The sequence below is a fragment of the Brassica rapa genome, chromosome A07 (genome assembly GCF_000309985.2).
Source record: "Brassica rapa cultivar Chiifu-401-42 chromosome A07, CAAS_Brap_v3.01, whole genome shotgun sequence".
Taxonomy (NCBI): domain Eukaryota; kingdom Viridiplantae; phylum Streptophyta; class Magnoliopsida; order Brassicales; family Brassicaceae; genus Brassica; species Brassica rapa.
In genome coordinates this window covers 27,007,378-27,034,786 of record NC_024801.2, presented here as the reverse complement: position 1 = coordinate 27,034,786, position 27,409 = coordinate 27,007,378, and the positions used below count along the sequence as shown (strand labels likewise).

Sequence of the window (27,409 nt, the reverse complement as noted above, 5' to 3'; positions counted from 1 at the left end):
AGAGAATTAAAGAACAAAAGTATTCCTTGTTAAAAGTGATAAGGAACGACCATTCCTTTTCATTCCTGCTATTTTATTCCCGAACATTCCTTTTAATCCATTCCTCTTGTTTCCCGAATGGTCACCAGTCAGACCCTACATTTATTTTATTAAATTCATTTGATTTCATTTATTACTCTATGCAATTTTGTGAAATTCCATTCATAAATGTGGTTCCTATAATTAGTTTCGTAAATATAACAAGGAGTAATAAATTATTTAATTTAAAATATTTTATAGCTACAGAAAATAAAAATATGATTTGAAATAATAAATAGTTAATGAGTAAGTGCAACAATCTAATCTTTGTATAATAGATTTCTAAGATAATCCCTTTTTAATAGTATATATTATACATATGTCAATCCAGCAAATTTTTAGTTTTAATTAAAAAATTGTCTTATGTTAAATATTCTTAAATTTATATTCAGAGATTCAGTTTCAGAAACCTATTATTTTGACAAAAAATAAAAACCTATTATTAATGATGCTCATAGTAGTATAAAAGGTGAAAGATTTTTTCAAAACATCTAATCTTCGTAAACAGTTAATTACTCTACCAAATACAGTAACCCAAATTAGTTTAATGCAACCAATTGTGATGTCCAGCCCATAGTTACTTATTTATATCATTTATTTAAAATCTAACTATTACTGACCCATGATTGAATAAAAAAATTATAAGGTGAAATTTATTTTTGCTGATTATAAATAATGTTTTTGGTCAACTGTTGATCATTTGTTAATAGGGCTTATTTGCCAAATAACCAAAAAAAAAAGAAAATTTAGATTTTGAGAGAGAGAGTAGAGAGAGATAGGAAGAGAAAATAGGAGAGAGAGGGAGATTTTGGTTAATCAGTGTATTTATGTTTTTTCATGTATATAAGGTGCAATTTCTCTTGTTAATAAATAAGCAGAACTACACTCTATAACCACAAAAAAAAAAACAAATTTGCTAAGTAACCAAAACACACACTGTCTCTCTTTCTTTCTCTGTTTTTCTCTTCCTATCTCTCTCTATTCTCTTTCTCTACAAAACTAATTTTCACTTTTTTGGTTATTAAACAAATTAAATAAGCCCATAAATAAATTCCATGGTTAATTAACAAAATATACCGACAAGGTGAGTGAGTTAATAGATGTTTTGTTTTCTTGTATTTCATGTCGTAGACTCGTGTTCGGACATTTAGATGACTAAATTTAAAGATCCTCTTAGTATAGTTACATTTTAGTAATGCCCTCACAAGTATTCGTTTAATAACTATACTCGAATTAATATAATTATTCAAATTGTTCTGTAATTGTTCCATACATTCTCGTTTTAATAGATTTTCTTAGAATCAAAACAGCCATTCAAATTAATGCAATCAAATAACTAAAATAATCCAACCAACAGTCATTTTTATTTAACCTAATTATAACTAAATATAATTGTTGGTATGTGTTTTGTTTTTCAAAAATTAAAAGAATTGAAAAACACGCATGTTATATATAGTAGTTTAGAGACTCGGTGGTGTTAAATGATGTCAACAAAAGAGGACTCAGAAAGAGTGTATCCAGTTCGTTCAACAGAAAAAAAGAAGTGTATCCAGTTAATTAAAAATATCCCTTAAGAACTTTAGTTTAGTCCATAACCTAATTAAGCTTGTTTATAGTTCAAGCACCTTCGACAAAAGTAGCTGACGCAATAATTTTTGTTAAGTGTTCTGATTGAGTAAACTACTCCTAAAATGTTATAAAATAATTGAAATTTATAATATATAAAGAAAATATTTGCGTACGGGTTGAAATAATGCTGAAATTCTACACTGTTGCCTTAAAATAAATACTGATATTTTATTACTTTTTTTTTTGCTAACAATATTTTGTTACTTTGATGTACGTAACTCCATACATGTTTATTTTTCTGTATATGTTTCTTTATATAATTATATCAGCTTCTTCCTTCATCTTTGCTTACTTCTTTAATCTTGGCTTCATTCTGGTGCAAACAACGCCCCTATCGTGATTAATCCTTTCTGCCCGAACCGTCCGAATAATCCAACCAATTGGGTTTCCCCATCCGCAGTGAAACTGAAAGCCTCATCCGACTCATCTGCAGCGGCTCGAACGTACGATTCCGTCTTCTGTCCTTTGGAGGTTACAAAATACAAGTTGCTAATATACCCTGTTGGAAGCTGCGGAGTTCCACGTTTGTAAATGCCTCCGACAGTCTTACAATACCCTTCACCTTTTCCAAACGTGATCTGCATACATAAATTAAATGCATTTAAAGTAATTGGCAATATCGATCGACTGCATGCGTATGTAAAAGAGATGAAAAAGGGTGTGTAGAGACAGAACCTCCATGTTCTCGTTAGGTTGTTCTCCGTGGGTGATCGTCTCCTTATTTTCGCCCCTTGAGTACGTTAAGCTTATATAAACGATTTGTTTTTCACGAACCCCAATGGACACATTCTTTACGCCGTCGAAGTCTAGTGCACCGTCGTCGAAACTGTTGTCTCCAGCGAGTTGAAATCCAGAAGGACCCATCCTTTGTTGTGCCATTGTGTTCTTTCACACAGAGAGATAGAGATATAACAATTAAAGAGAGAGAGGGATAAATTTGTTGTGTGATACTGAGTAAATCTTAGGCGGAAACGGACTTATATATAGCGACATTTCTAACGGACCATATCTTATGCCACACGAAATCTAGTTTTTGTGATATGAAATCTACTCATCTTTGTGGAACGGTGGTTGAAAGATTTAAAGCAGCAATAAAGAGTTTTAACCGGAAAATAATAAATAAAATATAAGAAGAGAGTACAAAACTGGAAACTTTATCATAACAAATTACATTTTTAGTAAGCATCGGTTGAAGAAAGAATAAAAAGAGTAAATGAACCTGTGTAGAAGAAAAAACAAAAGCACAGACTCTTTCGAAGAATGGATGGAAGAGGTAAAAGATATTCAAGAGGTTCGAAAACATGGTGATCAAGCCTTCCTAGAGCAAGACTTTGAAACCGCCATTCACTGTTATTCTCAGTTCATTGATTCTAGGAGAACGGTGTACCCAAGTGTTTATGCGAGGCGTAGTCTATGCTATTTATTCTGCAATCAACCAGATCGAGCTCTTTACGATGGGATGATTGCGCAAGAAGTCTTCCCTGATTGGCCAACCGCCTTCTACTTGCAGTCTGTGGCACTATATATCCAAATTAAATATGATCACTTGATTCTACTGATACTTTGAAAGAATCAACTCTTCTTGAAGCAAAAAGACAGCAATGCAAGATTATTGTTTTTGCTCATTTATACTTTGTCTTGTGTAAACTCTGAGATGTGGATATAAAAAGCACAGACTCCCGAAAAAACTAGCGGGGTCATCAAGCCAATTTTACAGGGGTCATGTGATGGTAAATTTTGAAGTGACTATAATCAACTTTTGTAATTTATACGGTGTCAGTTGACATCTCTTTTGTGTGAATGGGTCCGCCACTGCGCAAAACTAAAGAGTAAGGATCGGATCCATCATTCATCTTCGCATTGGTAGGTAAACATAATCGTTTATTTGATTGCGTTATTTTGAATGGTTATATTAATTAGGGTAGTTTGTGTATAAAGACTTGAAGGGTATTACTACATACATGATAACAATAAACTATTATAAAAAAAAACTCGTTTATCTTAATTTCTAAATCAGAATGCCAAATCTACGATTGTTCTCAATAAAAAATATAACAGTTTAAAAAAAATATTTTAAAATTGCAATCTATTAGTGAAAAATTCTTAAAAAAAATATTCATTTATCTGTTAAATTTTTGTTATCCTAATTTCTAACTCGCAACCTTAAATCTACAATGATTCCCTGAAAAATTGAAAACTTTCAAAAAAAAAAGCAATTTTTAAAAAAAAATTATTTTAAAAAAAATATTTTTAAAAAGCAACCTATTGATTAAAAATTCTGAAAGAATGCTCATCTATCAAAAAATTTATTGTTATCCTAATTTCTAAACCAAACTCCAACCAAAATAGTTTTCTATAAAATGAAAATATTCCAAAATAACGGTTTAAAAAAATATTTTTAAAATACAACTTATTGATGTAAAATTCTGAAAGAATACTCATCTATCAAAAACAATTCTTGTTCTCCTAATTTCTAATTAAAAACTCAAATATACAATAGTTCTCTTTAAAAAAAATGAAAACTTTCCAAAAATAGCAGTTAAAAAAATGATTTAAAAAGTGCAACCAATTGATGAAAAATTCCGAAAGAATACTCATCCATCAACAAAAATTCTTGTTATCCTAATTTCTGAATCAGAATCTCAAATCTACAATAGTTCTCTATAAAAATGAAAACTTGCCAAAAATAACAGTTTAAAAAAATATATTTAAAAAATACAACCAGCTGCTAAAAAATTATAAAAGAATACTCATCTATCAACAAAAATCTTGTTATCTTAATTTTTGAATCATAATTCGAAATCTACAATAGTTCCCTATAAAAATGAAAAATTTCCAAAAATAGCAGCTTTTAAAAATATTATTTTAATAATGCAATCTATTCGTGAAAAAATCTGAAAGAATACTTATCGATCATCAAAAATTATTGTTATCAACAATAGTTCTCTATAAAAATGAAAAATCTCTAAGAAAATAATTATTTAAAAAATGCAACCTATTGGTGAAAATTATGAAAGTATACTCATCTATCAACAAAAATTCTTGTTATCCTAATTTCTAAATCCAAAGCTTAAATCTACAGTAGTTCTCTATAAAATGAAAATTTTCCAAAATAGCAATTTAAAAAAAAAGTTTTGAAAATGCAACTTATTGATTAAAATTTCTGAAAGGATACCCATCTATATAAAAAAAATGTATCCTAATTTTTAAATCATTATCCAAAATCTTCATTAGTTCTCTATAAAAATAAAAAATTTCCAAAAATAATAGTTTTAAAGAGTAAATGAAAATAACAAAACATATTATTTTAGTAAACATTTAGATAAACATATGTTTTTTAATAAAAAATATATGTTTTAATAAAAATAACAAAACTGAATAATAAATATATTTTAAAATAGTTTTCACAAATTGAGAGAAAACTAAATATTATTTTTTTTCTGTATATATATAAAAGTGTTTTCTCTCTTCTCATGCTGCCACCTAGGATTCCAGATCAGAAAGTCAGTGATCCTAGGCGCGCCACGTGGGAGAACAATCAATACACAGCGTTTCATTAAATTCAGACTACATACGGGTGGGCTTTGTTTCTAATCGGGCCTTATATTTGCACAATTGGCTCATCCGGTCGCCAGCAGCAACAACTAAGGAGGCTCTGCGTAATTATTTTGTAAGCGTTAGTACCTAAAATCTTGGTAGTTGGACGATTCGTTTTAAAGTTTTTGCTTTCATCCTACTCTGATTATTTTATGAAATCTGATGTAGATTCTTAAAAAGAAACAAGCGTCAGTTCTAAGAATGATTCACTTCGTCTACTCTTTTGCGAACGGCTCTAGGTCTCCTCATATGCCTTATTATTTTTTCTGATTGAGCAGTGTGCTTGGTGCTGTTTAAGAACAAAGCCTGCTTAGTTTGTTTCTCATAATACTTATCATAGTGTTGTTAATAAACGTGAAGAGATACTGCTCCTTACATCACGACCTTACAGAACAATATTGTCAAATATATGTTCTCACTTCTATATCTGTTCTTGCGGGATCCATGTTACCATGTATGTCGTGATATGGTTTAATGTGGGTTACACTTGAATCATATATGTTTGTTAAATCATCATGTTTCTTTTTCATCTCTTTTGTAGACTGCTTTCATGGGTTACAAGCAAGGAGCCAGTATATGAAGATTATTTGGTCTGTAAGAGTGTTGGAGAAGGAAATAATCAATGGAGACGGAAGATAATATTGCTAGAGGACTCCAAGTGAGCCAAGCTCAAGCAGAGGAACATCCTCGAGGTGAAGCAGAGGAATATTTCTGCAAGACGAGTCAGTGACAATTTAGTTGGGGTTTTTATGGAATTTTTCCTTTTTTAACAACCACTTTTTAATCATGCCACAAAGTCTTTGTCAATGTAAGTTTTCAAAAACATTCAAATTGTGAACTTAGATATGTATTTTGGAGTTTAACCATATTTCCAATATGTCACTATATCCGACCAAACCCGAGTGAAACCGAACCGCCACCAATTGAACTATTACAATATCTGAATGAGACTAAATTTTTGCTTCCAAAACATGTAAATCCAAACTGACCCTAAAATGAAATCTGAAAGTTCATTCCTACTGTGTTGGGTTGGCTGGTGGCGGCTAATCTGTTTTTTTTCCTTTGTATTTTGAATTAGGGTTTCGACTAACCCGTTCTGAGTGGACCGGGAAGTAGTTGATTTATTTTCAGTTCATTTGTATTTATTTTGTTCTTATGTTTTTCCACATGTCTTTGTAAACAAAATTAATACGAAGATCTTTTTTTAAAAATATCTTCCCTAATATTTCAATTACATAAGAGGTTATAAGTTTAAGCAAAACAAATGATCAGTCATAGTCAAAGATTTTATTATTTTTGAACTTTTAATTTAATTATTTTTATATATATTTTTCTTTGCGGATTTATTTTATATTTTAAGTTATATAACTTTTTATTTTGGATATAAATCTAGTGACTATAATTATTACTTTTTTTATATAGGTCCAGTGACTAACATCCAATCCAGATTAATTATTTGATTTTTGTGTGCCTATCCATAAAGTTTCTTTATGCATGCCTACCATAAAGCTTCTTGAAATTAGTATCTAAAATTTATCATATTTTAACATAATCTGATCTTTTGTTTAAATTTAATACTAAACATAAATAGATTAATTAAAAGATGACCACCTATTAGGAAGAATATCTCATGAGTTCTCAAATGAGATACTTTTCTTCTTCTTTTTCATTTTCATTCATTTTTGGATGATAATCTGTAGAAAATCTTTCATTGGATGTGTTCTAAGTTAATTTTTTTTAATATCTCTTACCAACTCTAGTTAATTCTGAAAACAAAAGGATTTTGTTCTCTTGTTCATTCTCCACGCACTGCTATTTTCCTTGTTTATATATGGACTAATATTTCCAATGTAATTTACAAATTCCTCCTATACAGATCCATCTATATATAATCAAATTGTGATGTAAATGATTATTTTGTCACAAACCTAGCCCATAACAGATAATATAATGCAGCAAGAGCATCTTTTGTGGGAACTGGAGGAAAGTATACTCTCTCGGATTCCACTGAAATCTGTAGCTCGATTCAGATCTGTTTGCAAACGATGGAACACTCTTTTAAATGATTTGAAGTTCATTAACAATCATTTGGCTCGTCCACAGTTCGTCTTGATTTCCGAATCTAAGACTTGTTCAGTAGACGTTAATTTCGACGGTCCATCTATAGAAGTGCATGACTTACCCTCCGATATTCCCAACTATGAACATAGGATGGTCATGAGAATGCACTATTGCGAGGGATTATTGATTTATGCCACATCTACGGGCTTCGGGATTTGCAACCCATGGTTAAGACGTATTAGATGGATCAAATCGAAACCATCATTTTGTTGGTTCATTGGGATGGGATACGACTATAGTAAACCCGACAACCATTACAAGCTCTTTGGGTCTCGTATGAATTATGACACCAGGTATGTTAATACCACGGAGGTTGGATCCAATGCATGGAAATCGTACGAGTTTTCATCCCATAGCTGGAGTATGGTTTGGGGTAGCTATACTATATCTCTGAATGGAACTTTGTATTGGATTGCTGTTAAAAAAAGTGCACGCCAGCCTTTTATTCTAAGTTTTGATTTTTCTATTGAAAGTCTCAAACCCTATTGTAACTTGCCTGGCAAAAACGATCTATCAAATGTTAGAGTTCTTGAGATTTATAGGAGAGATCGATTTTCTATTTTAGAGCAAGACTGGAACACAAGGAATATTGAGATTTGGGTGACAAAAGATACGATTAAAAATGGGGATGGAGAATCCGTAGAGTGGATGAAGTTCATGAATGTGCTAGTTCCTATATGGTCAAATATACTAGTTGACGACTCAGAAAGACCAAGTTACTTCATCGACGAGAAAAGTAATGGTCTCGCATTGTGTTGCATTAATGAAAACGGAAATACGTGTATTTATATTGTCAAGGGAGATAAGTTTCACGAAATTGAAATAAATGAGTTGGTTGGGTTTCGAACTCGTCATCTTACCTACTATCCGAGTTTCGTTCCACTTCCTACTGGGGCGAACGATGCCAAGTCCCATTTTGTATTCCCCAGAGGAGTAGAAGCGACCAATGGAGTTGGAGAAAACGAATGGGACGATGGCTTCTTCGATAATGTGAAGAAAATAAGTGTAGGACAAAGTGATACTGGCGTGGCCTTTGTCAAATTTGATTACTCCAACAACAAGGCAGTTGTAATCGGAGCCGTTCACGGGAATGCAACACATATTACATATGATGACGTGAGTTTTCTTATTTTATTTTTCTAACTCATGATCTATAATATAGGTTTTTTGTTATAGGTTTTAATCGATGATGATGACTACATTGAAGCTGTCGAGGGCACCTACAACGACAACTACATTACCTCCCTCACGTTCCGGTTGCACAAGAGAAAAATAGCGCCCCGATATGGACCCGAGGATGGGACGCCATTTGTGCTCCGAGGAGGAGGAGGCAGGAAGATAATCGGGTTTTACGGAAGAAACACTGATGTCTACCTCACCGCTTTCGGTGTCCATCGCAACGTCCCCTTCTAGATTTTTTATTTCCTACCAAACATTTAAAAATATTACTGCATCATTATTTATAGTGATGTTTAAACATAACTAGGTCAAGATCCGCACCTTGTGCGGGGTAAAACTATTATTAAATAACAAAAGTTATATAATATTATTTAAACTAATAATGTTTTAGCAGAATAATACTCTACAATTTTAGAAAGAAATTATAAATCAGAATTGTGGGTTTTGTACAAACAAAAATAGTTTCATTAATTGTGTGTTTGAAATCTGACTCGGATTCGCAGTCGGACCAGTAAACCTGGTGATATGATCCGATATGTAATCTAGTTTGAGTTTTAGGAAAAAATGTGTTTTGAAATCAGACCGGACCAACCGATCCCATGACATGCTCTCCTAACCGGTTTCGAATTATACTAAAAAACGGATTTGAGTTAAACCGGTAAATTTGGTCAAAACTTGTCAATTCAGTAAAACCGGTGACCCGGTTCAATATTAAACCCCGATTTTCTCAAATTCAAGTTATTTAAAAAAAAAATCAAAAACAGTATTTCATTAAAATCATTTTAAAAAATACATTTCTAAATAAATTAGTTTTCATTAAATTTTATACTATTTTTTAATTTTTAATTTTATTTTTATCATTTTAGTTATATTCTAATAATAATATATTTTATAAAAATAATTTTATAATTGTACATATATATATATATATATATTCAATTTATATTAGAATAAAACTCGGATAAACCGATTGGACCGGTCCGACAATGCCGAATCAATATCTCGTCCGGTTTTCAAAACATTGGGAGAAAACTATTATTTAAAAAATTGATAAAATCCAGCGACCCGGCTAGCGGTTTAACCACTGGTTGAACCAGTACATAATTTTTACTTATTTTTAATTAATTGTTTTACTTGCATTACTAAAATCGGTTTTGTATTCTAATTAAGAAGCTATGTTTTTTTTAAATTTTCTAGATACATTATTAGGTTATATATCGTAGACGACTTCCATATATTATCAAATCTTGCCTTGCTGCCAAAGTTTGTCATATTAAATATAAATTTCCTATATTTTCATCATTCCGATGTGTGTATCAAATATATTTTATTTGATTTTTAACTATCCCCTATTAAATTAGTACTATTTAATTGTTTGATCTAAAAAGGAAAACATCATTTATACCTAAATAGATGTCAATCTCTTCCATGTCTCGGTACTGGTTTACGAAAATTAATATTAATATTCTATACCAACCGATTTTTTATTTAATTTTGTTGGTTCAATTAAAAATTTAAAACCAAACACCTTCTTCTGTTTTCCAATTCTCAGTTATATAGAGATTTTATGCCATAACTATAATGGCTACCAAGGTTTTATGTTGAATTTTTTCTTGAGAATTTAAATATTATAACTGTTACTCTAGACTAACAGAAGAACATGTCCGGTTTTGTTTGTTTATCAATTTTTTCGGATATATAAATTATCATCGTTGTTTTTAAATGTATAAACTATCATCATAGTTCTCTTTGTCAACTTTTTATGGTTGACCATTGTTTACCAACACCCTTGTTTATGGTTTAGTATCGTACTATTGTTTATCAAAAAAGCTAAAATACCATGCACATGTTTATCAATCGCCAAGTTCTTATGATATCAATAGCAAGTTATGTTTTTTTTTTTAATGTTCAACCATAGTTTATATGTTTGTTACGGTATGTCATAAATCATATTTCGTAGTACTACATCCCTTTATAAAAACGTGATACACTTATATTTCCTCTAAATATTACATTCTCTAGCAATTGGATTTGGACAAACAAATTATGCAATTGAATTCTAAGCTGACACGTAAGCAAAATTAATAGCTTAATTGCATGACACATCAGCAAGAACGTTTTTTAATTAGTATAAAATACATGTTATAACTTTTCAAATGTTTCTCTATTAATATATAGGGGATGTTAGAAAGACTTATTATTTTACCATTTTTATTTGTAGCAGTGAAATTAATAGATAAGATGTACTTTCATTACAGAAAGGCTTTACTCTTTTGTTTATCAAATAAATTTAAACATATAATCGAGTAACTATATTAATGTTGAAGCTACATCTAAAATATTTAAAAATACTTTAAAATATTTAAAGTATAAATTTAATACTAGTGATAAAATATAAATTTAATTAAACAGTAATAAAATTTTAAATTAATTCATGAGATACTAGTGAACTCTGCAATAGAGGTCCTCTGTATAATAAAACCTTAAATACTCCAGAGAAACATATTTCAGAAATATACCTACCGTTTGTTTTCACATCATTGGCTTAAACATTTTAAATTTAGTGTTAAACTGAATTGAATATATCGGTAGTTTGCTTATCACTGAGTCGGGATTGGGTTAATTGAGTGGGCTTCTAACTTGGGTTAGTTTTTCTTTTGTTTTTGTTTCTTAATACTTGGGGGTTAGTTAAACAAAAAATAAGAAGATAACTCGACTAGAGAGAGATAAAATCTATTCATCAATACAATTAAAACCAAGACTTTTTTTAGGCATTGCTGTGTTTTGCAAATATTTAAAGTCATACCACAGCCTTAGATTAAAACATAATTAATGTATCCTATTATACTGAAAATCAGCAATGGAAATATTTAGTTACAAACACAAGTTTCCTTATATAACTTTATCAATCTACATTTATTTTATTAAATTCATTTGATTTCATTTATTACTCTATGCAATTTTGTGAAATTCCATTCATAAATGTGGTTCCTATAATTAGTTTCGTAAATATAACAAGGAGTAATAAATTATTTAATTTAAAATATTTTATAGCTACAGAAAATAAAAATATGATTTGAAATAATAAATAGTTAATGAGTAAGTGCAACAATCTAATCTTTGTATAATAGATTTCTAAGATAATCCCTTTTTAATAGTATATATTATACATATGTCAATCCAGCAAATTTTTAGTTTTAATTAAAAAATTGTCTTATGTTAAATATTCTTAAATTTATATTCAGAGATTCAGTTTCAGAAACCTATTATTTTGACAAAAAATAAAAACCTATTATTAATGATGCTCATAGTAGTATAAAAGGTGAAAGATTTTTTCAAAACATCTAATCTTCGTAAACAGTTAATTACTCTACCAAATACAGTAACCCAAATTAGTTTAATGCAACCAATTGTGATGTCCAGCCCATAGTTACTTATTTATATCATTTATTTAAAATCTAACTATTACTGACCCATGATTGAATAAAAAAATTATAAGGTGAAATTTATTTTTGCTGATTATAAATAATGTTTTTGGTCAACTGTTGATCATTTGTTAATAAATAAGCAGAATTACACTCTATAACCACAAAAAAAAAACAAATTTGCTAAGTAACCAAAACACACACTGTCTCTCTTTCTTTCTCTGTTTTTCTCTTCCTATCTCTCTCTATTCTCTTTCTCTACAAAACTAATTTTCACTTTTTTGGTTATTAAACAAATTAAATAAGCCCATAAATAAATTCCATGGTTAATTAACAAAATATACCGACAGGGTGAGTGAGTTAATAGATGTGTTGTTTTCTTGTATTTCATGTCGTAGACTCGTGTTCGGACATTTAGATGACTAAATTTAAAGATCCTCTTAGTATAGTTACATTTTAGTAATGCCCTCACAAGTATTCGTTTAATAACTATACTCGAATTAATATAATTATTCAAATTGTTCTGTAATTGTTCCATACATTCTCGTTTTAATAGATTTTCTTAGAATCAAAACAGCCATTCAAATTAATGCAATCAAATAATTAAAATAATCCAACCAACAGTCATTTTTATTTAACCTAATTATAACTAAATATAATTGTTGGTATGTGTTTTGTTTTTCAAAAATTTAAAGAATTGAAAAACACGCAAGTTATATATAGTAGTTTAGAGACTCGGTGGTGTTAAATGATGTCAACAAAAGAGGACTCAGAAAGAGTGTATCCAGTTCGTTCAACAGAAAAAAGAAGTGTATCCAGTTGATTAAAAATATCCCTTAAGAACTTTAGTTTAATCCATAACCTAATTAAGCTTGTTTATAGTTCAAGCACCTTCGACAAAAGTAGCTGACGCAATAATTTTTGTTAAGTGTTCTGATTGAGTAAACTACTCCTAAAATGTTATAAAATAATTGAAATTTATAATATATAAAGAAAATATTTGCGTACGGGTTGAAATAATGCTGAAATTCTACACTGTTGCCTTAAAATAAATACTGATATTTTATTACTTTTTTTTTGCTAACAATATTTTGTTACTTTGATGTACGTAACTCCATACATGTTTATTTTTCTGTATATGTTTCTTTATATAATTATATCAGCTTCTTCCTTCATCTTTGCTTACTTCTTTAATCTTGGCTTCATTCTGGTGCAAACAACGCCCCTATCGTGATTAATCCTTTCTGCCCGAACCGTCCGAATAATCCAACCAATTGGGTTTCCCCATCCGCAGTGAAACTGAAAGCCTCATCCGACTCATCTGCAGCGGCTCGAACGTACGATTCCGTCTTCTGTCCTTTGGAGGTTACAAAATACAAGTTGCTAATATACCCTGTTGGAAGCTGCGGAGTTCCACGTTTGTAAATGCCTCCGACAGTCTTACAATACCCTTCACCTTTTCCAAACGTGATCTGCATACATAAATTAAATGCATTTAAAGTAATTGGCAATATCGATCGACTGCATGCGTATGTAAAAGAGATGAAAAAGGGTGTGTAGAGACAGAACCTCCATGTTCTCGTTAGGTTGTTCTCCGTGGGTGATCGTCTCCTTATTTTCGCCCCTTGAGTACGTTAAGCTTATATAAACGATTTGTTTTTCACGAACCCCAATGGACACATTCTTTACGCCGTCGAAGTCTAGTGCACCGTCGTCGAAACTGTTGTCTCCAGCGAGTTGAAATCCAGAAGGACCCATCCTTTGTTGTGCCATTGTGTTCTTTCACACAGAGAGATAGAGATATAACAATTAAAGAGAGAGAGGGATAAATTTGTTGTGTGATACTGAGTAAATCTTAGGCGGAAACGGACTTATATATAGCGACATTTCTAACGGACCATATCTTATGCCACACGAAATCTAGTTTTTGTGATATGAAATCTACTCATCTTTGTGGAACGGTGGTTGAAAGATTTAAAGCAGCAATAAAGAGCTTTAACCGGAAAATAATAAATAAAATATAAGAAGAGAGTACAAAACTGGAAACTTTATCATAACAAATTACATTTTTAGTAAGCATCGGTTGAAGAAAGAATAAAAAGAGTAAATGAACCTGTGTAGAAGAAAAAACAAAAGCACAGACTCTTTCGAAGAATGGATGGAAGAGGTAAAAGATATTCAAGAGGTTCGAAAACATGGTGATCAAGCCTTCCTAGAGCAAGACTTTGAAACCGCCATTCACTGTTATTCTCAGTTCATTGATTCTAGGAGAACGGTGTACCCAAGTGTTTATGCGAGGCGTAGTCTATGCTATTTATTCTGCAATCAACCAGATCGAGCTCTTTACGATGGGATGATTGCGCAAGAAGTCTTCCCTGATTGGCCAACCGCCTTCTACTTGCAGTCTGTGGCACTATATATCCAAATTAAATATGATCACTTGATTCTACTGATACTTTGAAAGAATCAACTCTTCTTGAAGCAAAAAGACAGCAATGCAAGATTATTGTTTTTGCTCATTTATACTTTGTCTTGTGTAAACTCTGAGATGTGGATATAAAAAGCACAGACTCCCGAAAAAACTAGCGGGGTCATCAAGCCAATTTTACAGGGGTCATGTGATGGTAAATTTTGAAGTGACTATAATCAACTTTTGTAATTTATACGGTGTCAGTTGACATCTCTTTTGTGTGAATGGGTCCGCCACTGCGCAAAACTAAAGAGTAAGGATCGGATCCATCATTCATCTTCGCATTGGTAGGTAAACATAATCGTTTATTTGATTGCGTTATTTTGAATGGTTATATTAATTAGGGTAGTTTGTGTATAAAGACTTGAAGGGTATTACTACATACATGATAACAATAAACTATTATAAAAAAAAACTCGTTTATCTTAATTTCTAAATCAGAATGCCAAATCTACGATTGTTCTCAATAAAATGAAAATTTTCCAAATATAACAGTTTAAAAAAAATATTTTAAAATTGCAATCTATTAGTGAAAAATTCTTAAAAAAAATATTCATTTATCTGTTAAATTTTTGTTATCCTAATTTCTAACTCGCAACCTTAAATCTACAATGATTCCCTGAAAAATTGAAAACTTTCAAAAAAAAAAGCAATTTTTAAAAAAAAATTATTTTAAAAAAAATATTTTAAAAAAGCAACCTATTGATTAAAAATTCTGAAAGAATGCTCATCTATCAAAAAATTTATTGTTATCCTAATTTCTAAACCAAACTCCAACCACAATAGTTTTCTATAAAATGAAAATATTCCAAAATAACGGTTTAAAAAAATATTTTTAAAATACAACTTATTGATGTAAAATTCTGAAAGAATACTCATCTATCAAAAACAATTCTTGTTCTCCTAATTTCTAATTAAAAACTCAAATATACAATAGTTCTCCTTAAAAAAAATGAAAACTTTCCAAAAATAGCAGTTAAAAAAATGATTTAAAAAGTGCAACCAATTGATGAAAAATTCCGAAAGAATACTCATCCATCAACAAAAATTCTTGTTATCCTAATTTCTGAATCAGAATCTCAAATCTACAATAGTTCTCTATAAAAATGAAAACTTGCCAAAAATAACAGTTTAAAAAAATATATTTAAAAAATACAACCAGCTGCTAAAAAATTATAAAAGAATACTCATCTATCAACAAAAATCTTGTTATCTTAATTTTTGAATCATAATTCGAAATCTACAATAGTTCCCTATAAAAATGAAAAATTTCCAAAAATAGCAGCTTTTAAAAATATTATTTTAATAATGCAATCTATTCGTGAAAAAATCTGAAAGAATACTTATCGATCATCAAAAATTATTGTTATCAACAATAGTTCTCTATAAAAATGAAAAATCTCTAAGAAAATAATTATTTAAAAAATGCAACCTATTGGTGAAAATTATGAAAGTATACTCATCTATCAACAAAAATTCTTGTTATCCTAATTTCTAAATCCAAAGCTTAAATCTACAGTAGTTCTCTATAAAATGAAAATTTTCCAAAATAGCAATTTAAAAAAAAAGTTTTGAAAATGCAACTTATTGATTAAAATTTCTGAAAGGATACCCATCTATATAAAAAAAATGTATCCTAATTTTTAAATCATTATCCAAAATCTTCATTAGTTCTCTATAAAAATAAAAAATTTCCAAAAATAATAGTTTTAAAGAGTAAATGAAAATAACAAAACATATTATTTTAGTAAACATTTAGATAAACATATGTTTTTTAATAAAAAATATATGTTTTAATAAAAATAACAAAACTGAATAATAAATATATTTTAAAATAGTTTTCACAAATTGAGAGAAAACTAAATATTATTTTTTTTCTGTATATATATAAAAGTGTTTTCTCTCTTCTCATGCTGCCACCTAGGATTCCAGATCAGAAAGTCAGTGATCCTAGGCGCGCCACGTGGGAGAACAATCAATACACAGCGTTTCATTAAATTCAGACTACATACGGATGGGCTTTGTTTCTAATCGGGCCTTATATTTGCACAATTGGCTCATCCGGTCGCCAGCAGCAACAACTAAGGAGGCTCTGCGTAATTATTTTGTAAGCGTTAGTACCTAAAATCTTGGTAGTTGGACGATTCGTTTTAAAGTTTTTGCTTTCATCCTACTCTGATTATTTTATGAAATCTGATGTAGATTCTTAAAAAGAAACAAGCGTCAGTTCTAAGAATGATTCACTTCGTCTACTCTTTTGCGAACGGCTCTAGGTCTCCTCATATGCCTTATTATTTTTTCTGATTGAGCAGTGTGCTTGGTGCTGTTTAAGAACAAAGCCTGCTTAGTTTGTTTCTCATAATACTTATCATAGTGTTGTTAATAAACGTGAAGAGATACTGCTCCTTACATCACGACCTTACAGAACAATATTGTCAAATATATGTTCTCACTTCTATATCTGTTCTTGCGGGATCCATGTTACCATGTATGTCGTGATATGGTTTAATGTGGGTTACACTTGAATCATATATGTTTGTTAAATCATCATGTTTCTTTTTCATCTCTTTTGTAGACTGCTTTCATGGGTTACAAGCAAGGAGCCAGTATATGAAGATTATTTGGTCTGTAAGAGTGTTGGAGAAGGAAATAATCAATGGAGACGGAAGATAATATTGCTAGAGGACTCCAAGTGAGCCAAGCTCAAGCAGAGGAACATCCTCGAGGTGAAGCAGAGGAATATTTCTGCAAGACGAGTCAGTGACAATTTAGTTGGGGTATTTTTATGGAATTTTTCCTTTTTTAACAACCACTTTTTAATCATGCCACAAAGTCTTTGTCAATGTAAGTTTTCAAAAACATTCAAATTGTGAACTTAGATATGTATTTTGGAGTTTAACCATATTTCCAATATGTCACTATATCCGACCAAACCCGAGTGAAACCGAACCGCCACCAATTGAACTATTACAATATCTGAATGAGACTAAATTTTTGCTTCCAAAACATGTAAATCCAAACTGACCCTAAAATGAAATCTGAAAGTTCATTCCTACTGTGTTGGGTTGGCTGGTGGCGGCTAATCTGTTTTTTTTCCTTTGTATTTTGAATTAGGGTTTCGACTAACCCGTTCTGAGTGGACCGGGAAGTAGTTGATTTATTTTCAGTTCATTTGTATTTATTTTGTTCTTATGTTTTTCCACATGTCTTTGTAAACAAAATTAATACGAAGATCTTTTTTTAAAAATATCTTCCCTAATATTTCAATTACATAAGAGGTTATAAGTTTAAGCAAAACAAATGATCAGTCATAGTCAAAGATTTTATTATTTTTGAACTTTTAATTTAATTATTTTTATATATATTTTTCTTTGCGGATTTATTTTATATTTTAAGTTATATAACTTTTTATTTTGGATATAAATCTAGTGACTATAATTATTACTTTTTTTATATAGGTCCAGTGACTAACATCCAATCCAGATTAATTATTTGATTTTTGTGTGCCTATCCATAAAGTTTCTTTATGCATGCCTACCATAAAGCTTCTTGAAATTAGTATCTAAAATTTATCATATTTTAACATAATCTGATCTTTTGTTTAAATTTAATACTAAACATAAATAGATTAATTAAAAGATGACCACCTATTAGGAAGAATATCTCATGAGTTCTCAAATGAGATACTTTTCTTCTTCTTTTTCATTTTCATTCATTTTTGGATGATAATCTGTAGAAAATCTTTCATTGGATGTGTTCTAAGTTAATTTTTTTTAATATCTCTTACCAACTCTAGTTAATTCTGAAAACAAAAGGATTTTGTTCTCTTGTTCATTCTCCACGCACTGCTATTTTCCTTGTTTATATATGGACTAATATTTCCAATGTAATTTACAAATTCCTCCTATACAGATCCATCTATATATAATCAAATTGTGATGTAAATGATTATTTTGTCACAAACCTAGCCCATAACAGATAATATAATGCAGCAAGAGCATCTTTTGTGGGAACTGGAGGAAAGTATACTCTCTCGGATTCCACTGAAATCTGTAGCTCGATTCAGATCTGTTTGCAAACGATGGAACACTCTTTTAAATGATTTGAAGTTCATTAACAATCATTTGGCTCGTCCACAGTTCGTCTTGATTTCCGAATCTAAGACTTGTTCAGTAGACGTTAATTTCGACGGTCCATCTATAGAAGTGCATGACTTACCCTCCGATATTCCCAACTATGAACATAGGATGGTCATGAGAATGCACTATTGCGAGGGATTATTGATTTATGCCACATCTACGGGCTTCGGGATTTGCAACCCATGGTTAAGACGTATTAGATGGATCAAATCGAAACCATCATTTTGTTGGTTCATTGGGATGGGATACGACTATAGTAAACCCGACAACCATTACAAGCTCTTTGGGTCTCGTATGAATTATGACACCAGGTATGTTAATACCACGGAGGTTGGATCCAATGCATGGAAATCGTACGAGTTTTCATCCCATAGCTGGAGTATGGTTTGGGGTAGCTATACTATATCTCTGAATGGAACTTTGTATTGGATTGCTGTTAAAAAAAGTGCACGCCAGCCTTTTATTCTAAGTTTTGATTTTTCTATTGAAAGTCTCAAACCCTATTGTAACTTGCCTGGCAAAAACGATCTATCAAATGTTAGAGTTCTTGAGATTTATAGGAGAGATCGATTTTCTATTTTAGAGCAAGACTGGAACACAAGGAATATTGAGATTTGGGTGACAAAAGATACGATTAAAAATGGGGATGGAGAATCCGTAGAGTGGATGAAGTTCATGAATGTGCTAGTTCCTATATGGTCAAATATACTAGTTGACGACTCAGAAAGACCAAGTTACTTCATCGACGAGAAAAGTAATGGTCTCGCATTGTGTTGCATTAATGAAAACGGAAATACGTGTATTTATATTGTCAAGGGAGATAAGTTTCACGAAATTGAAATAAATGAGTTGGTTGGGTTTCGAACTCGTCATCTTACCTACTATCCGAGTTTCGTTCCACTTCCTACTGGGGCGAACGATGCCAAGTCCCATTTTGTATTCCCCAGAGGAGTAGAAGCGACCAATGGAGTTGGAGAAAACGAATGGGACGATGGCTTCTTCGATAATGTGAAGAAAATAAGTGTAGGACAAAGTGATACTGGCGTGGCCTTTGTCAAATTTGATTACTCCAACAACAAGGCAGTTGTAATCGGAGCCGTTCACGGGAATGCAACACATATTACATATGATGACGTGAGTTTTCTTATTTTATTTTTCTAACTCATGATCTATAATATAGGTTTTTTGTTATAGGTTTTAATCGATGATGATGACTACATTGAAGCTGTCGAGGGCACCTACAACGACAACTACATTACCTCCCTCACGTTCCGGTTGCACAAGAGAAAAATAGCGCCCCGATATGGACCCGAGGATGGGACGCCATTTGTGCTCCGAGGAGGAGGAGGCAGGAAGATAATCGGGTTTTACGGAAGAAACACTGATGTCTACCTCACCGCTTTCGGTGTCCATCGCAACGTCCCCTTCTAGATTTTTTATTTCCTACCAAACATTTAAAAATATTACTGCATCATTATTTATAGTGATGTTTAAACATAATGTTAGAAAGACTTATTATTTTACCATTTTTATTTGTAGCTAGCAGTGAAATTAATAGATAAGATGTACTTTCATTACAGAAAGGCTTTACTCTTTTGTTTATCAAATAAATTTAAACATATAATCGAGTAACTATATTTCTGCAAGACGAGTCAGTGACAAGTATAGGAAACGCTCGAGAGATCTGTAGTGCTAAAAAAGTTCAAGATAGTTATCGGAGGATGAAACTCGGAAAGATTTTAGAAAGTATAGAAATGTCTATTACTAAGCCTTAGCAGAAGAAACTGAGTAAAATGTTTCGTGTACCCTCATGGATCCTTCAAGACAAGGTTTTCGAGTTCTTATATTTTATTCGGGTTCGTACTTAAATGCTTTTAATCGTTGAGACTTGAAACTTTTTTTTTGTTGGGGGTAAAATGTGAATGAAACTTTCTTTTTTGTGCACATGATTTTATCTTTGAAACGTCGCAGATTACAGAGAAACTGAGTCTATTCACATACATATTCTTGACCAATCACCACAGCGAGATGCTTATTTTATATACATCAAGAATAGTGTACTTGATTTGTCAAAAATAGCTACTGATCAGTGGTCTGCTCATCATTCTTTTCTGTTTGTGCCTCTGTTATCTCTTTATAAATTGTGGCGAGAAGGGAGAAGGCGAAAGATACAGGTGTCTATTAGCTTAGCTGATGTTGATTTTGTTGGGTTTGGAATATCATTTGAAACACGTAGATGTTTTTGGTAAGTTCCCATTTGAGCTTTATACACCTCTTAGCTGTACTATAAAACACTTGGATCATGAAACTGAGACTACACTTTCATTTGTTTCGTCAAATATCTTCAGAGAGAAGTTTGATTGCTTGCTGCTTTAAAGGATAGTGGCGTTGATATCTCTCATGCTACTGCAGAATCAATGTCCGAGACTATGAGTTTATAAACCAAAATCGAGAGATTATTCCACCTGCCAAAAGAAAGAAAGACCACGACTTAAGAAGACTCAGCATAAACAAAATCTCTGTAATGAAAACAGAGTAACTTAGCTCTAGGCATGAGATTAAGTAAAATAAAAGTAGAGTTTGGTGGTTACTTTGTCTCTTCCGCTTCTACGAAGCAGGCCTACTATCTCAGCAAGATCCGGAGGCGGTGGACATGAAAACTTTATGATTTCTCCTGTGCACGGATGTTCAAAGCTGTGAAAGAAAACATAATTAGAGAAAAGCAGTTATTATAAACATGTTCTATCTCCTAAGCTTTGAGTTTAGACTATAAAGACTGAGATTTTGAGTTATCTCTCACCCGAGAACTATAGCATGAAGACAAGGCCTATCCATTCTTGACACCAGCTCTATGATCTCTTCTTGATCACTCCGGGAGACTCTTCTCTGCAGAAGAGAAAGTGCCATGCTTTTCGTTCCTCCATACACTTCGTCACCCAGTAGAGGTACTCCCATGTACTTGGCATGCGCACGTATCTAAACTCAAATCAAGATGAAACTCAGGTAGTATATCAGCAACATAGAGGTTAAAGTCAAACTCTTGCAGACATAGATGTGAACAAATTAAAAAACAAATTTACAGATTTTGATTTCTTTCACTACCTGATGTGTACGGCCAGTTTCTAGTCTCCACTCAACCAACGCAGAGCCACCTCCAGCGAGTGTTTCAACTACCTTATACCTAAGAGAACATGAGAATATGTGAGGATACAAGCATCAGTGTTACAGTGCACTTGTAAAAAAGACTGCTCCATCACCTACTAGCAGCATGACGAGCCCTTCCACGGCTCAATGATCCAGGTATAGCAGCCATACGGATCCGATTATTCGAATCCCTACCAATCGGTACATCAATCCTCCCCTGAGACGGAGAAGGAACTCCAGTGGTAAGACTTATATAAACTCTCTCAATCGTGTGCAGCTTGAACTGTTCCGCCAAATGAGCATGAGAATGCTCATCCTGACCATCACACTTCCAGTTAAAGTCACACCTCATAAAGCAACAAAAAGAAAAAAAGACAAAAGACAGGTACTAACCTTAGCTACAACGAGCAATCCACTAGTCCCTTTATCCAACCTATGAACAATACCTGGACGAATCATCCCTTCATCATCTGAAAACGTTTCTTCTTCATCCGAATCATCATCATCTTCTTGGTTTGAATAAGTAGCAACACAAGGGAGACTACAATGGTGAAGTATTCCGTTAACAAGCGTCCCATTAGGATTCCCAGGCGCAGGATGAACAACCTAAACCACCAAACGAGAGAGATTCTTCAACACCAGTGTTCTAAAAATCGGTTTAGGCGCCGGTTTAAACAATAATCTTCTATAAGACGTCTAAATAAACACTGCCTAGCGATTTCTTGAACATTGGTAAACACCAAGCGAGAAAGATTCAATCTTTTCAAAGTATTAAAGAAACACGTGACTACCATGTGAGGCGGTTTGTTAACGACGAGCACGTGCTGATCTTCGTAAACTATATCTAACGGTATGTCTTCGGGTTCAGCTCTCAAAGGTTGGAGCTTTGATATCGTACAATGAACCTCATCGCCAGCTTTCACATTGTGCGAAACCTGCAAGAGAGATCTAAAGGTGAAAACTTTGTTTGACGCAAATTTTGAAGGATTTGAATCTGAAGTTCGAAACCTTATCGATGACGTGGCCATTGACGGAGACGAGTCCTTGGCGGATGCTGGACTGTACGCGAGCTCGGCTAACTCCATCGACGCGAGAGGAGATCCATGAGTCGAGGCGAATCTTGCCTTTGGAGACGGAGACTGTCTCGTCGAGTTTGAGGCCGGCGTTGTTGACTCTCGTGGTGGTGGTCTCCGGTGTTGAATTGGGGGTTGCGGAAGTGGCTGTGACGAATCTGGAAAGTTTAGGGAAGACGGAGATGAAGGAGGAAGAGGAAGGAGAGCGAAGATATTTCACGGAGGTTATAGAGAAGCTCGGCACCGGAGAGATGGAGAGCATCGTCGTCAATTTTAAAAAAAATTCCGATTTGTTATCTGGTGTTTTAGCAGCGTTTCACGAAAGCCTCTAGGCGACACAGAGGGTTTGCTATTTTCATTTAAAAGCCTCATGGGTCTCGAGTTGGGCCGTAAAAGGCTTTTCCGACAACGTTACTTTCACTAACGAACCGTTTAGGATTCGTTAGGTTTGGACACGTTCGTTCTCTGTTTGATTTTATTTATTACTTTGTTACGTACTTTCAGGGGATTTTCGTTCTTCTTATATTCAAACTCACGCAGGTAGGTACAAACAAATCATTTTAAACATTTAAAGAGAAATGTCAAAAGAATGCATTGATTCTCGTCTCATTCGTTTTTCTTTTTTGATACTTTATTATTAGTTTTATACTTTATTAATGGTGGAAGCAAAGCATCTATATGTCTAGATGAATATATCATCTGATCAGCTTCGCATCTGAATGATCTGTAGTTCCCTTCGTCATCATCGCCACAAACTCCTCATAATTTATTCTCCCATCCTATCAATCATCAACATTTATAGAAATCAACACAAAATTAATAAAAGTAATTAAATTTATTCTTACGTTGTCTGTATCAACATCATTGATGACTTCATCTATGGTAGCATCATCACCCATTCCATACTGTGTCATCGAATGCTTAAGCTCGTCCCTTGTGATGTATCTTTAAGAAGAAGAAAAATATGAAAGATTACGTTAGAAAGATAATTTCATCTTTAATATATTTCTGTCACAATATAAGGAAAAACAAAAAAAACAAACCCGCTTCTGTCTTTGTCAAAGTATTTGAATGCTTCTAGCAAATGCTCCTCTTTCTCCAATCTATGCCGATGCATTGTAGCTGTTATGAACTCAATGTAATCAATCGTCCCGCTTTTATCCACATCAGCCTATCATCAAAAACAGAATAATAATGTAATTAGCTTAATTATATCACCAAGTGGATTTGTGTTCTTGTCTTCTTACAGCTTCCATGAGTTGTTTGATTTCAGATTCAGTAAGTTTGGATCCAAGACGATGTAAACCGGTTCTTAGTTCATCAAAAGTGATGGTGCCACTTCCGTCCGTATCAATGTTTTTAAACATCTGCTTTAATCCCTTAATCTCTTCTTCTGATAAGTTTTCAGCTATGACCTATTAAACAAAAGACAAAAGACAACAGTTAACTTTAATGTTCTTTAAATCATCTTTTTGATGATGGAGTATCAGTTAACTTTACCTTCAAGGCAAGTTTCTTGAGCTTGTTCATTGCGCGGAACTGCTTCATCCTAATAAGGACTGCACTATCAATTGGTTTATCTGAAACTTCGCTATCCGTCAACCATGGATGCGCTTTAATCGCAACAAAATAACGCTTAGTTAGTTAGCTATGAGGTATATATAATGTGTCACAAATCAAGACAAATTGCAAACACATACCAAGTGCTTCAGCTGCAGTAATCCGTTTTTTAGGGTCTCTTGCCAACATCTTTCTTATCAAGTCCTTTGCACTTTCCGATATAGTAGGCCAAGGAGAAGATTCAAGATCTAAATTCCCTTCTAAGACCGCCTCAAATATAGTCTTCTCGGTCTCTAAAACAATATATAGTACCGGTTTTGTAACATTTCATTTCTTAACATTCTTCAAATGGAGTGATAATAAACTTTAGATTCACAAAAAAATGTTTTTAACATACCACCCCAAAATGGAGGAACACCGCATAGAAGAATGTAAAGCATGACACCAGCGCTCCACACATCGATCTCTTTACCGTAGTTTCGATGTAGAACTTCAGGTGCAACATAGTATGCGCTACCGACTACATCTTTGTATACTTTACCTACACAGAATAAACATGGCACTTGTTATTTGAAGGTTGTAGCATGTACAATCTTAATACACATCTCCAGTTTCAAGTCTTTTGTTTTTCTAGGTGTGAACCAAAATCTTGAAAAAGGAAGACTTTCACATCAAATAATTTCTGTTGTACTAGCATTTTTTATTTTTCAAATATGTGGGAACCATCACTTGACTAGGTGGTTGACCCAAGTCGTTTTCGAAGTTGACTTGGTGTCCCACTTGGTTGATCTCACACGGAAAGGAGATACAATGTCGCTATCTTTATTTCTTGATTATACCACAAGTTAAAACATGCTGTTTATGTCCTAAAGGACCTACACACACTCAACAAAGACAAACCTTTGAACAAGACGACCCTTAATTAATGTAAAAAGTGCAATACTCCCTCAGTTTCTAGTTTTAAAACTTGACGTTCTAGAGTTTTATAGAATTTGTTTTGTTTCAAATTAAATATATTTTTTTTCAAAATTTAATGTAAAGTTTATTAACATTATATGTTAAATAACTTTCTGTAATTTTCATTTTTTTATTAGTCTCGAGATTCGTTATGGTTAGGTGAAATAATTATTAATGTTAATATTTTCCAAATATGTGTATGTGTATTAATATGGAAAAGGAAAATATCAAGAAGATGAACTATTCTTATATTTACCTTCTTCGATGAAAACAGAGAGTCCAAAGTCTGTGGCTTTAATAGGAGAATCATCATCCGCACTAACAAGCAAGAAGTTCTCAGGCTTCAAGTCTCTATGAACAACACCCATGAAATGACAAACATGAACAACGTTCACAATCTGTCTGAAAATATTCGCAGCTTCTTTCTCAGAGTAACTCCCTTTCTTGATAATACGATCAAATAGCTCGCCTCCAGAACAAAGCTCCATAACCACGTGAAGATTGTCTTTATCCTCGTAAGCGCCTCGAAACTCGACGATGTTTGGTTGACCAGTGAGGTGCTGCAAGATCATGACTTCGCGTCTCACGTCTTCGATGTCTTTTTGACGTATGAGTTTGCGTTTGGAGATTGATTTGCATGCATACTCTCGGCCGTTGGATTTGTCAGTGCAACGGTACGTGATGCCGAACTGGCCGCGGCCGAGTTCTTTGTGGAGGTCGTAGAGAGCTGAGAGGTCGATCATTGGTCGGTTAAGGATTGGACCGATTTGAGAACCGGAGGAGGAAGGTGGGGGAGCCGGTTTGGGTTTGGGAGTGGTGGGGAAAGTACTGGTTTGGGTTTGAGGATTTGTTGGTTTAGGGAGAGGTTGGTAGCGATGAGGAGGGGTAGAATCGGAAGAAGAGGAGATTGGGATCTCCTGTGTTTGTGACTTGGAGAAGCAGAAACCCATTCTGTTGAAAAAATGTTTTGTTCGAGTGTTTTGGTTTCTCTTGTTTCTGGTGGCTTTATTGAGTTTTCTGAACATGTGAGCAAATGTAGAAAGGTCTTCTGTCTTATTCCGTGTATTTTGTTTTTTTTTTCCTGTCCATTTTATTCTTAAGGTTTTGTATATAAAGAGGGTTATACGATCATACGAATACATGTAAAGAAACATTCTGAGTACAAAATATTTGGCTTGAATTGGGGTTTGGGGATGCTTTGCTTTTGCGTTTTGACAAGGTTATGGTATCGTTTTGTTTTGTCTTTCAATGTGTCCCTTGGCCTTTCGAGAGGGTCTCCGAAGGTTCGCTACTTCCTTGGCAAAAAAATGAAATAGTAATAATTAAAATCAACGCGTAACGTGTAAACATAAGTTTTATTTCATGATAACATAGGAAAATAGCTAGATATTTGTGAATTAACAAAATTTCAAGACGACGAGTGTAGATAACGGAGATTGCGATTGACTGGAAAAAAGACAAAACTCTGTTTGGTTCAATAGTCACTTTGATTGATTTCTTTAATTCGGTGCTCTTGTCTTATCATCATGATAGCTTTCCACTAGGGGTGGGCGTTCGGGTACCCGTTCGGGTTGAAGTCGGGTATTTTGGATTTTCGGGTATTTCGGTATAGACGTGTAGGACCCGTTCGGGTATTTCTATACTTCGGATCGGGTTCGGGTATTTTTAGTTCGGTTTCGGTTATTTCGGATCGGGTTCGGATATTTAGATTTTGAAAAAAAAAAAATTTCATTTTTTAAATTTCTTGTATTTAAGAATATAAATTTTACTTAACCTTTTTTTTTTTAATAGATTAAATGGTTAATAGATTTGGACATAACATTTTAAAACTAAAAATGCATTAATTTAGTTATTGTTTTAAATTTTGAATGTAACTTTTTGTTAATTTTTGAAATAAAAAACTTGACATGTTTTTTAAGTGAGTACCAAATCATTTTTCCGTAATTGCATGTATATCATATGAACTTAAAGTATGTGTAGTATTAATATAAATATTTTATATAAAATAAGAGATGTAACTTGAAATATAAGGTTAAT

General features: G+C 32.7%; 6 protein-coding genes across 6 annotated transcripts; 2 read left to right on the top strand and 4 right to left on the bottom strand.

Annotated features, from left to right (window-relative positions):
* Nucleotides 1–1,850: 1,850 nt before the first annotated feature.
* Nucleotides 1,851–2,780, bottom strand: LOC117126589 (myrosinase-binding protein 2-like). The gene is made up of 2 exons (XM_033275013.1): nucleotides 2,383–2,780; nucleotides 1,851–2,285 (listed from the first exon to the last, which is right to left on the bottom strand). Exons 1-2 carry the CDS (start codon nucleotides 2,584–2,586, stop codon nucleotides 2,016–2,018), a joined length of 474 nt encoding a protein of 157 aa, XP_033130904.1. The 5' UTR covers nucleotides 2,587–2,780; the 3' UTR covers nucleotides 1,851–2,015.
* Nucleotides 2,781–6,074: 3,294 nt separating this feature from the next.
* LOC103832241 (jacalin-related lectin 38) lies at nucleotides 6,075–9,348 on the top strand. The gene is made up of 2 exons (XM_018652959.2): nucleotides 6,075–8,541; nucleotides 8,602–9,348. Exons 1-2 carry the CDS (start codon nucleotides 7,255–7,257, stop codon nucleotides 8,836–8,838), a joined length of 1,524 nt encoding a protein of 507 aa, XP_018508475.2. The 5' UTR covers nucleotides 6,075–7,254; the 3' UTR covers nucleotides 8,839–9,348.
* Nucleotides 9,349–13,131: 3,783 nt separating this feature from the next.
* LOC117126588 (myrosinase-binding protein 2-like) lies at nucleotides 13,132–14,048 on the bottom strand. The gene is made up of 2 exons (XM_033275012.1): nucleotides 13,599–14,048; nucleotides 13,132–13,501 (listed from the first exon to the last, which is right to left on the bottom strand). Exons 1-2 carry the CDS (start codon nucleotides 13,800–13,802, stop codon nucleotides 13,232–13,234), a joined length of 474 nt encoding a protein of 157 aa, XP_033130903.1. The 5' UTR covers nucleotides 13,803–14,048; the 3' UTR covers nucleotides 13,132–13,231.
* A 2,421-nt stretch (nucleotides 14,049–16,469) lies between these two features.
* LOC117126587 (jacalin-related lectin 38) lies at nucleotides 16,470–20,231 on the top strand. The gene is made up of 2 exons (XM_033275011.1): nucleotides 16,470–19,772; nucleotides 19,833–20,231. The coding sequence occupies exons 1-2, from the start codon at nucleotides 18,486–18,488 to the stop codon at nucleotides 20,067–20,069; spliced, it is 1,524 nt and encodes a 507-aa protein (XP_033130902.1). The 5' UTR covers nucleotides 16,470–18,485; the 3' UTR covers nucleotides 20,070–20,231.
* Nucleotides 20,232–20,796: 565 nt separating this feature from the next.
* On the bottom strand, nucleotides 20,797–23,346 carry LOC103832049 (RNA pseudouridine synthase 2, chloroplastic). Its single transcript, XM_009108006.3, has 8 exons — nucleotides 22,791–23,346; nucleotides 22,574–22,717; nucleotides 22,176–22,388; nucleotides 21,896–22,098; nucleotides 21,741–21,819; nucleotides 21,439–21,614; nucleotides 21,230–21,332; nucleotides 20,797–21,103 (listed from the first exon to the last, which is right to left on the bottom strand). The coding sequence occupies exons 1-8, from the start codon at nucleotides 23,115–23,117 to the stop codon at nucleotides 21,095–21,097; spliced, it is 1,254 nt and encodes a 417-aa protein (XP_009106254.1). The 5' UTR covers nucleotides 23,118–23,346; the 3' UTR covers nucleotides 20,797–21,094.
* A 7-nt stretch (nucleotides 23,347–23,353) lies between these two features.
* LOC103832048 (calcium-dependent protein kinase 29) lies at nucleotides 23,354–26,712 on the bottom strand. Its single transcript, XM_009108005.3, has 8 exons — nucleotides 25,629–26,712; nucleotides 24,813–24,956; nucleotides 24,556–24,708; nucleotides 24,356–24,468; nucleotides 24,103–24,270; nucleotides 23,899–24,026; nucleotides 23,701–23,800; nucleotides 23,354–23,634 (listed from the first exon to the last, which is right to left on the bottom strand). Exons 1-8 carry the CDS (start codon nucleotides 26,524–26,526, stop codon nucleotides 23,551–23,553), a joined length of 1,788 nt encoding a protein of 595 aa, XP_009106253.2. The 5' UTR covers nucleotides 26,527–26,712; the 3' UTR covers nucleotides 23,354–23,550.
* Nucleotides 26,713–27,409: the final 697 nt, after the last annotated feature.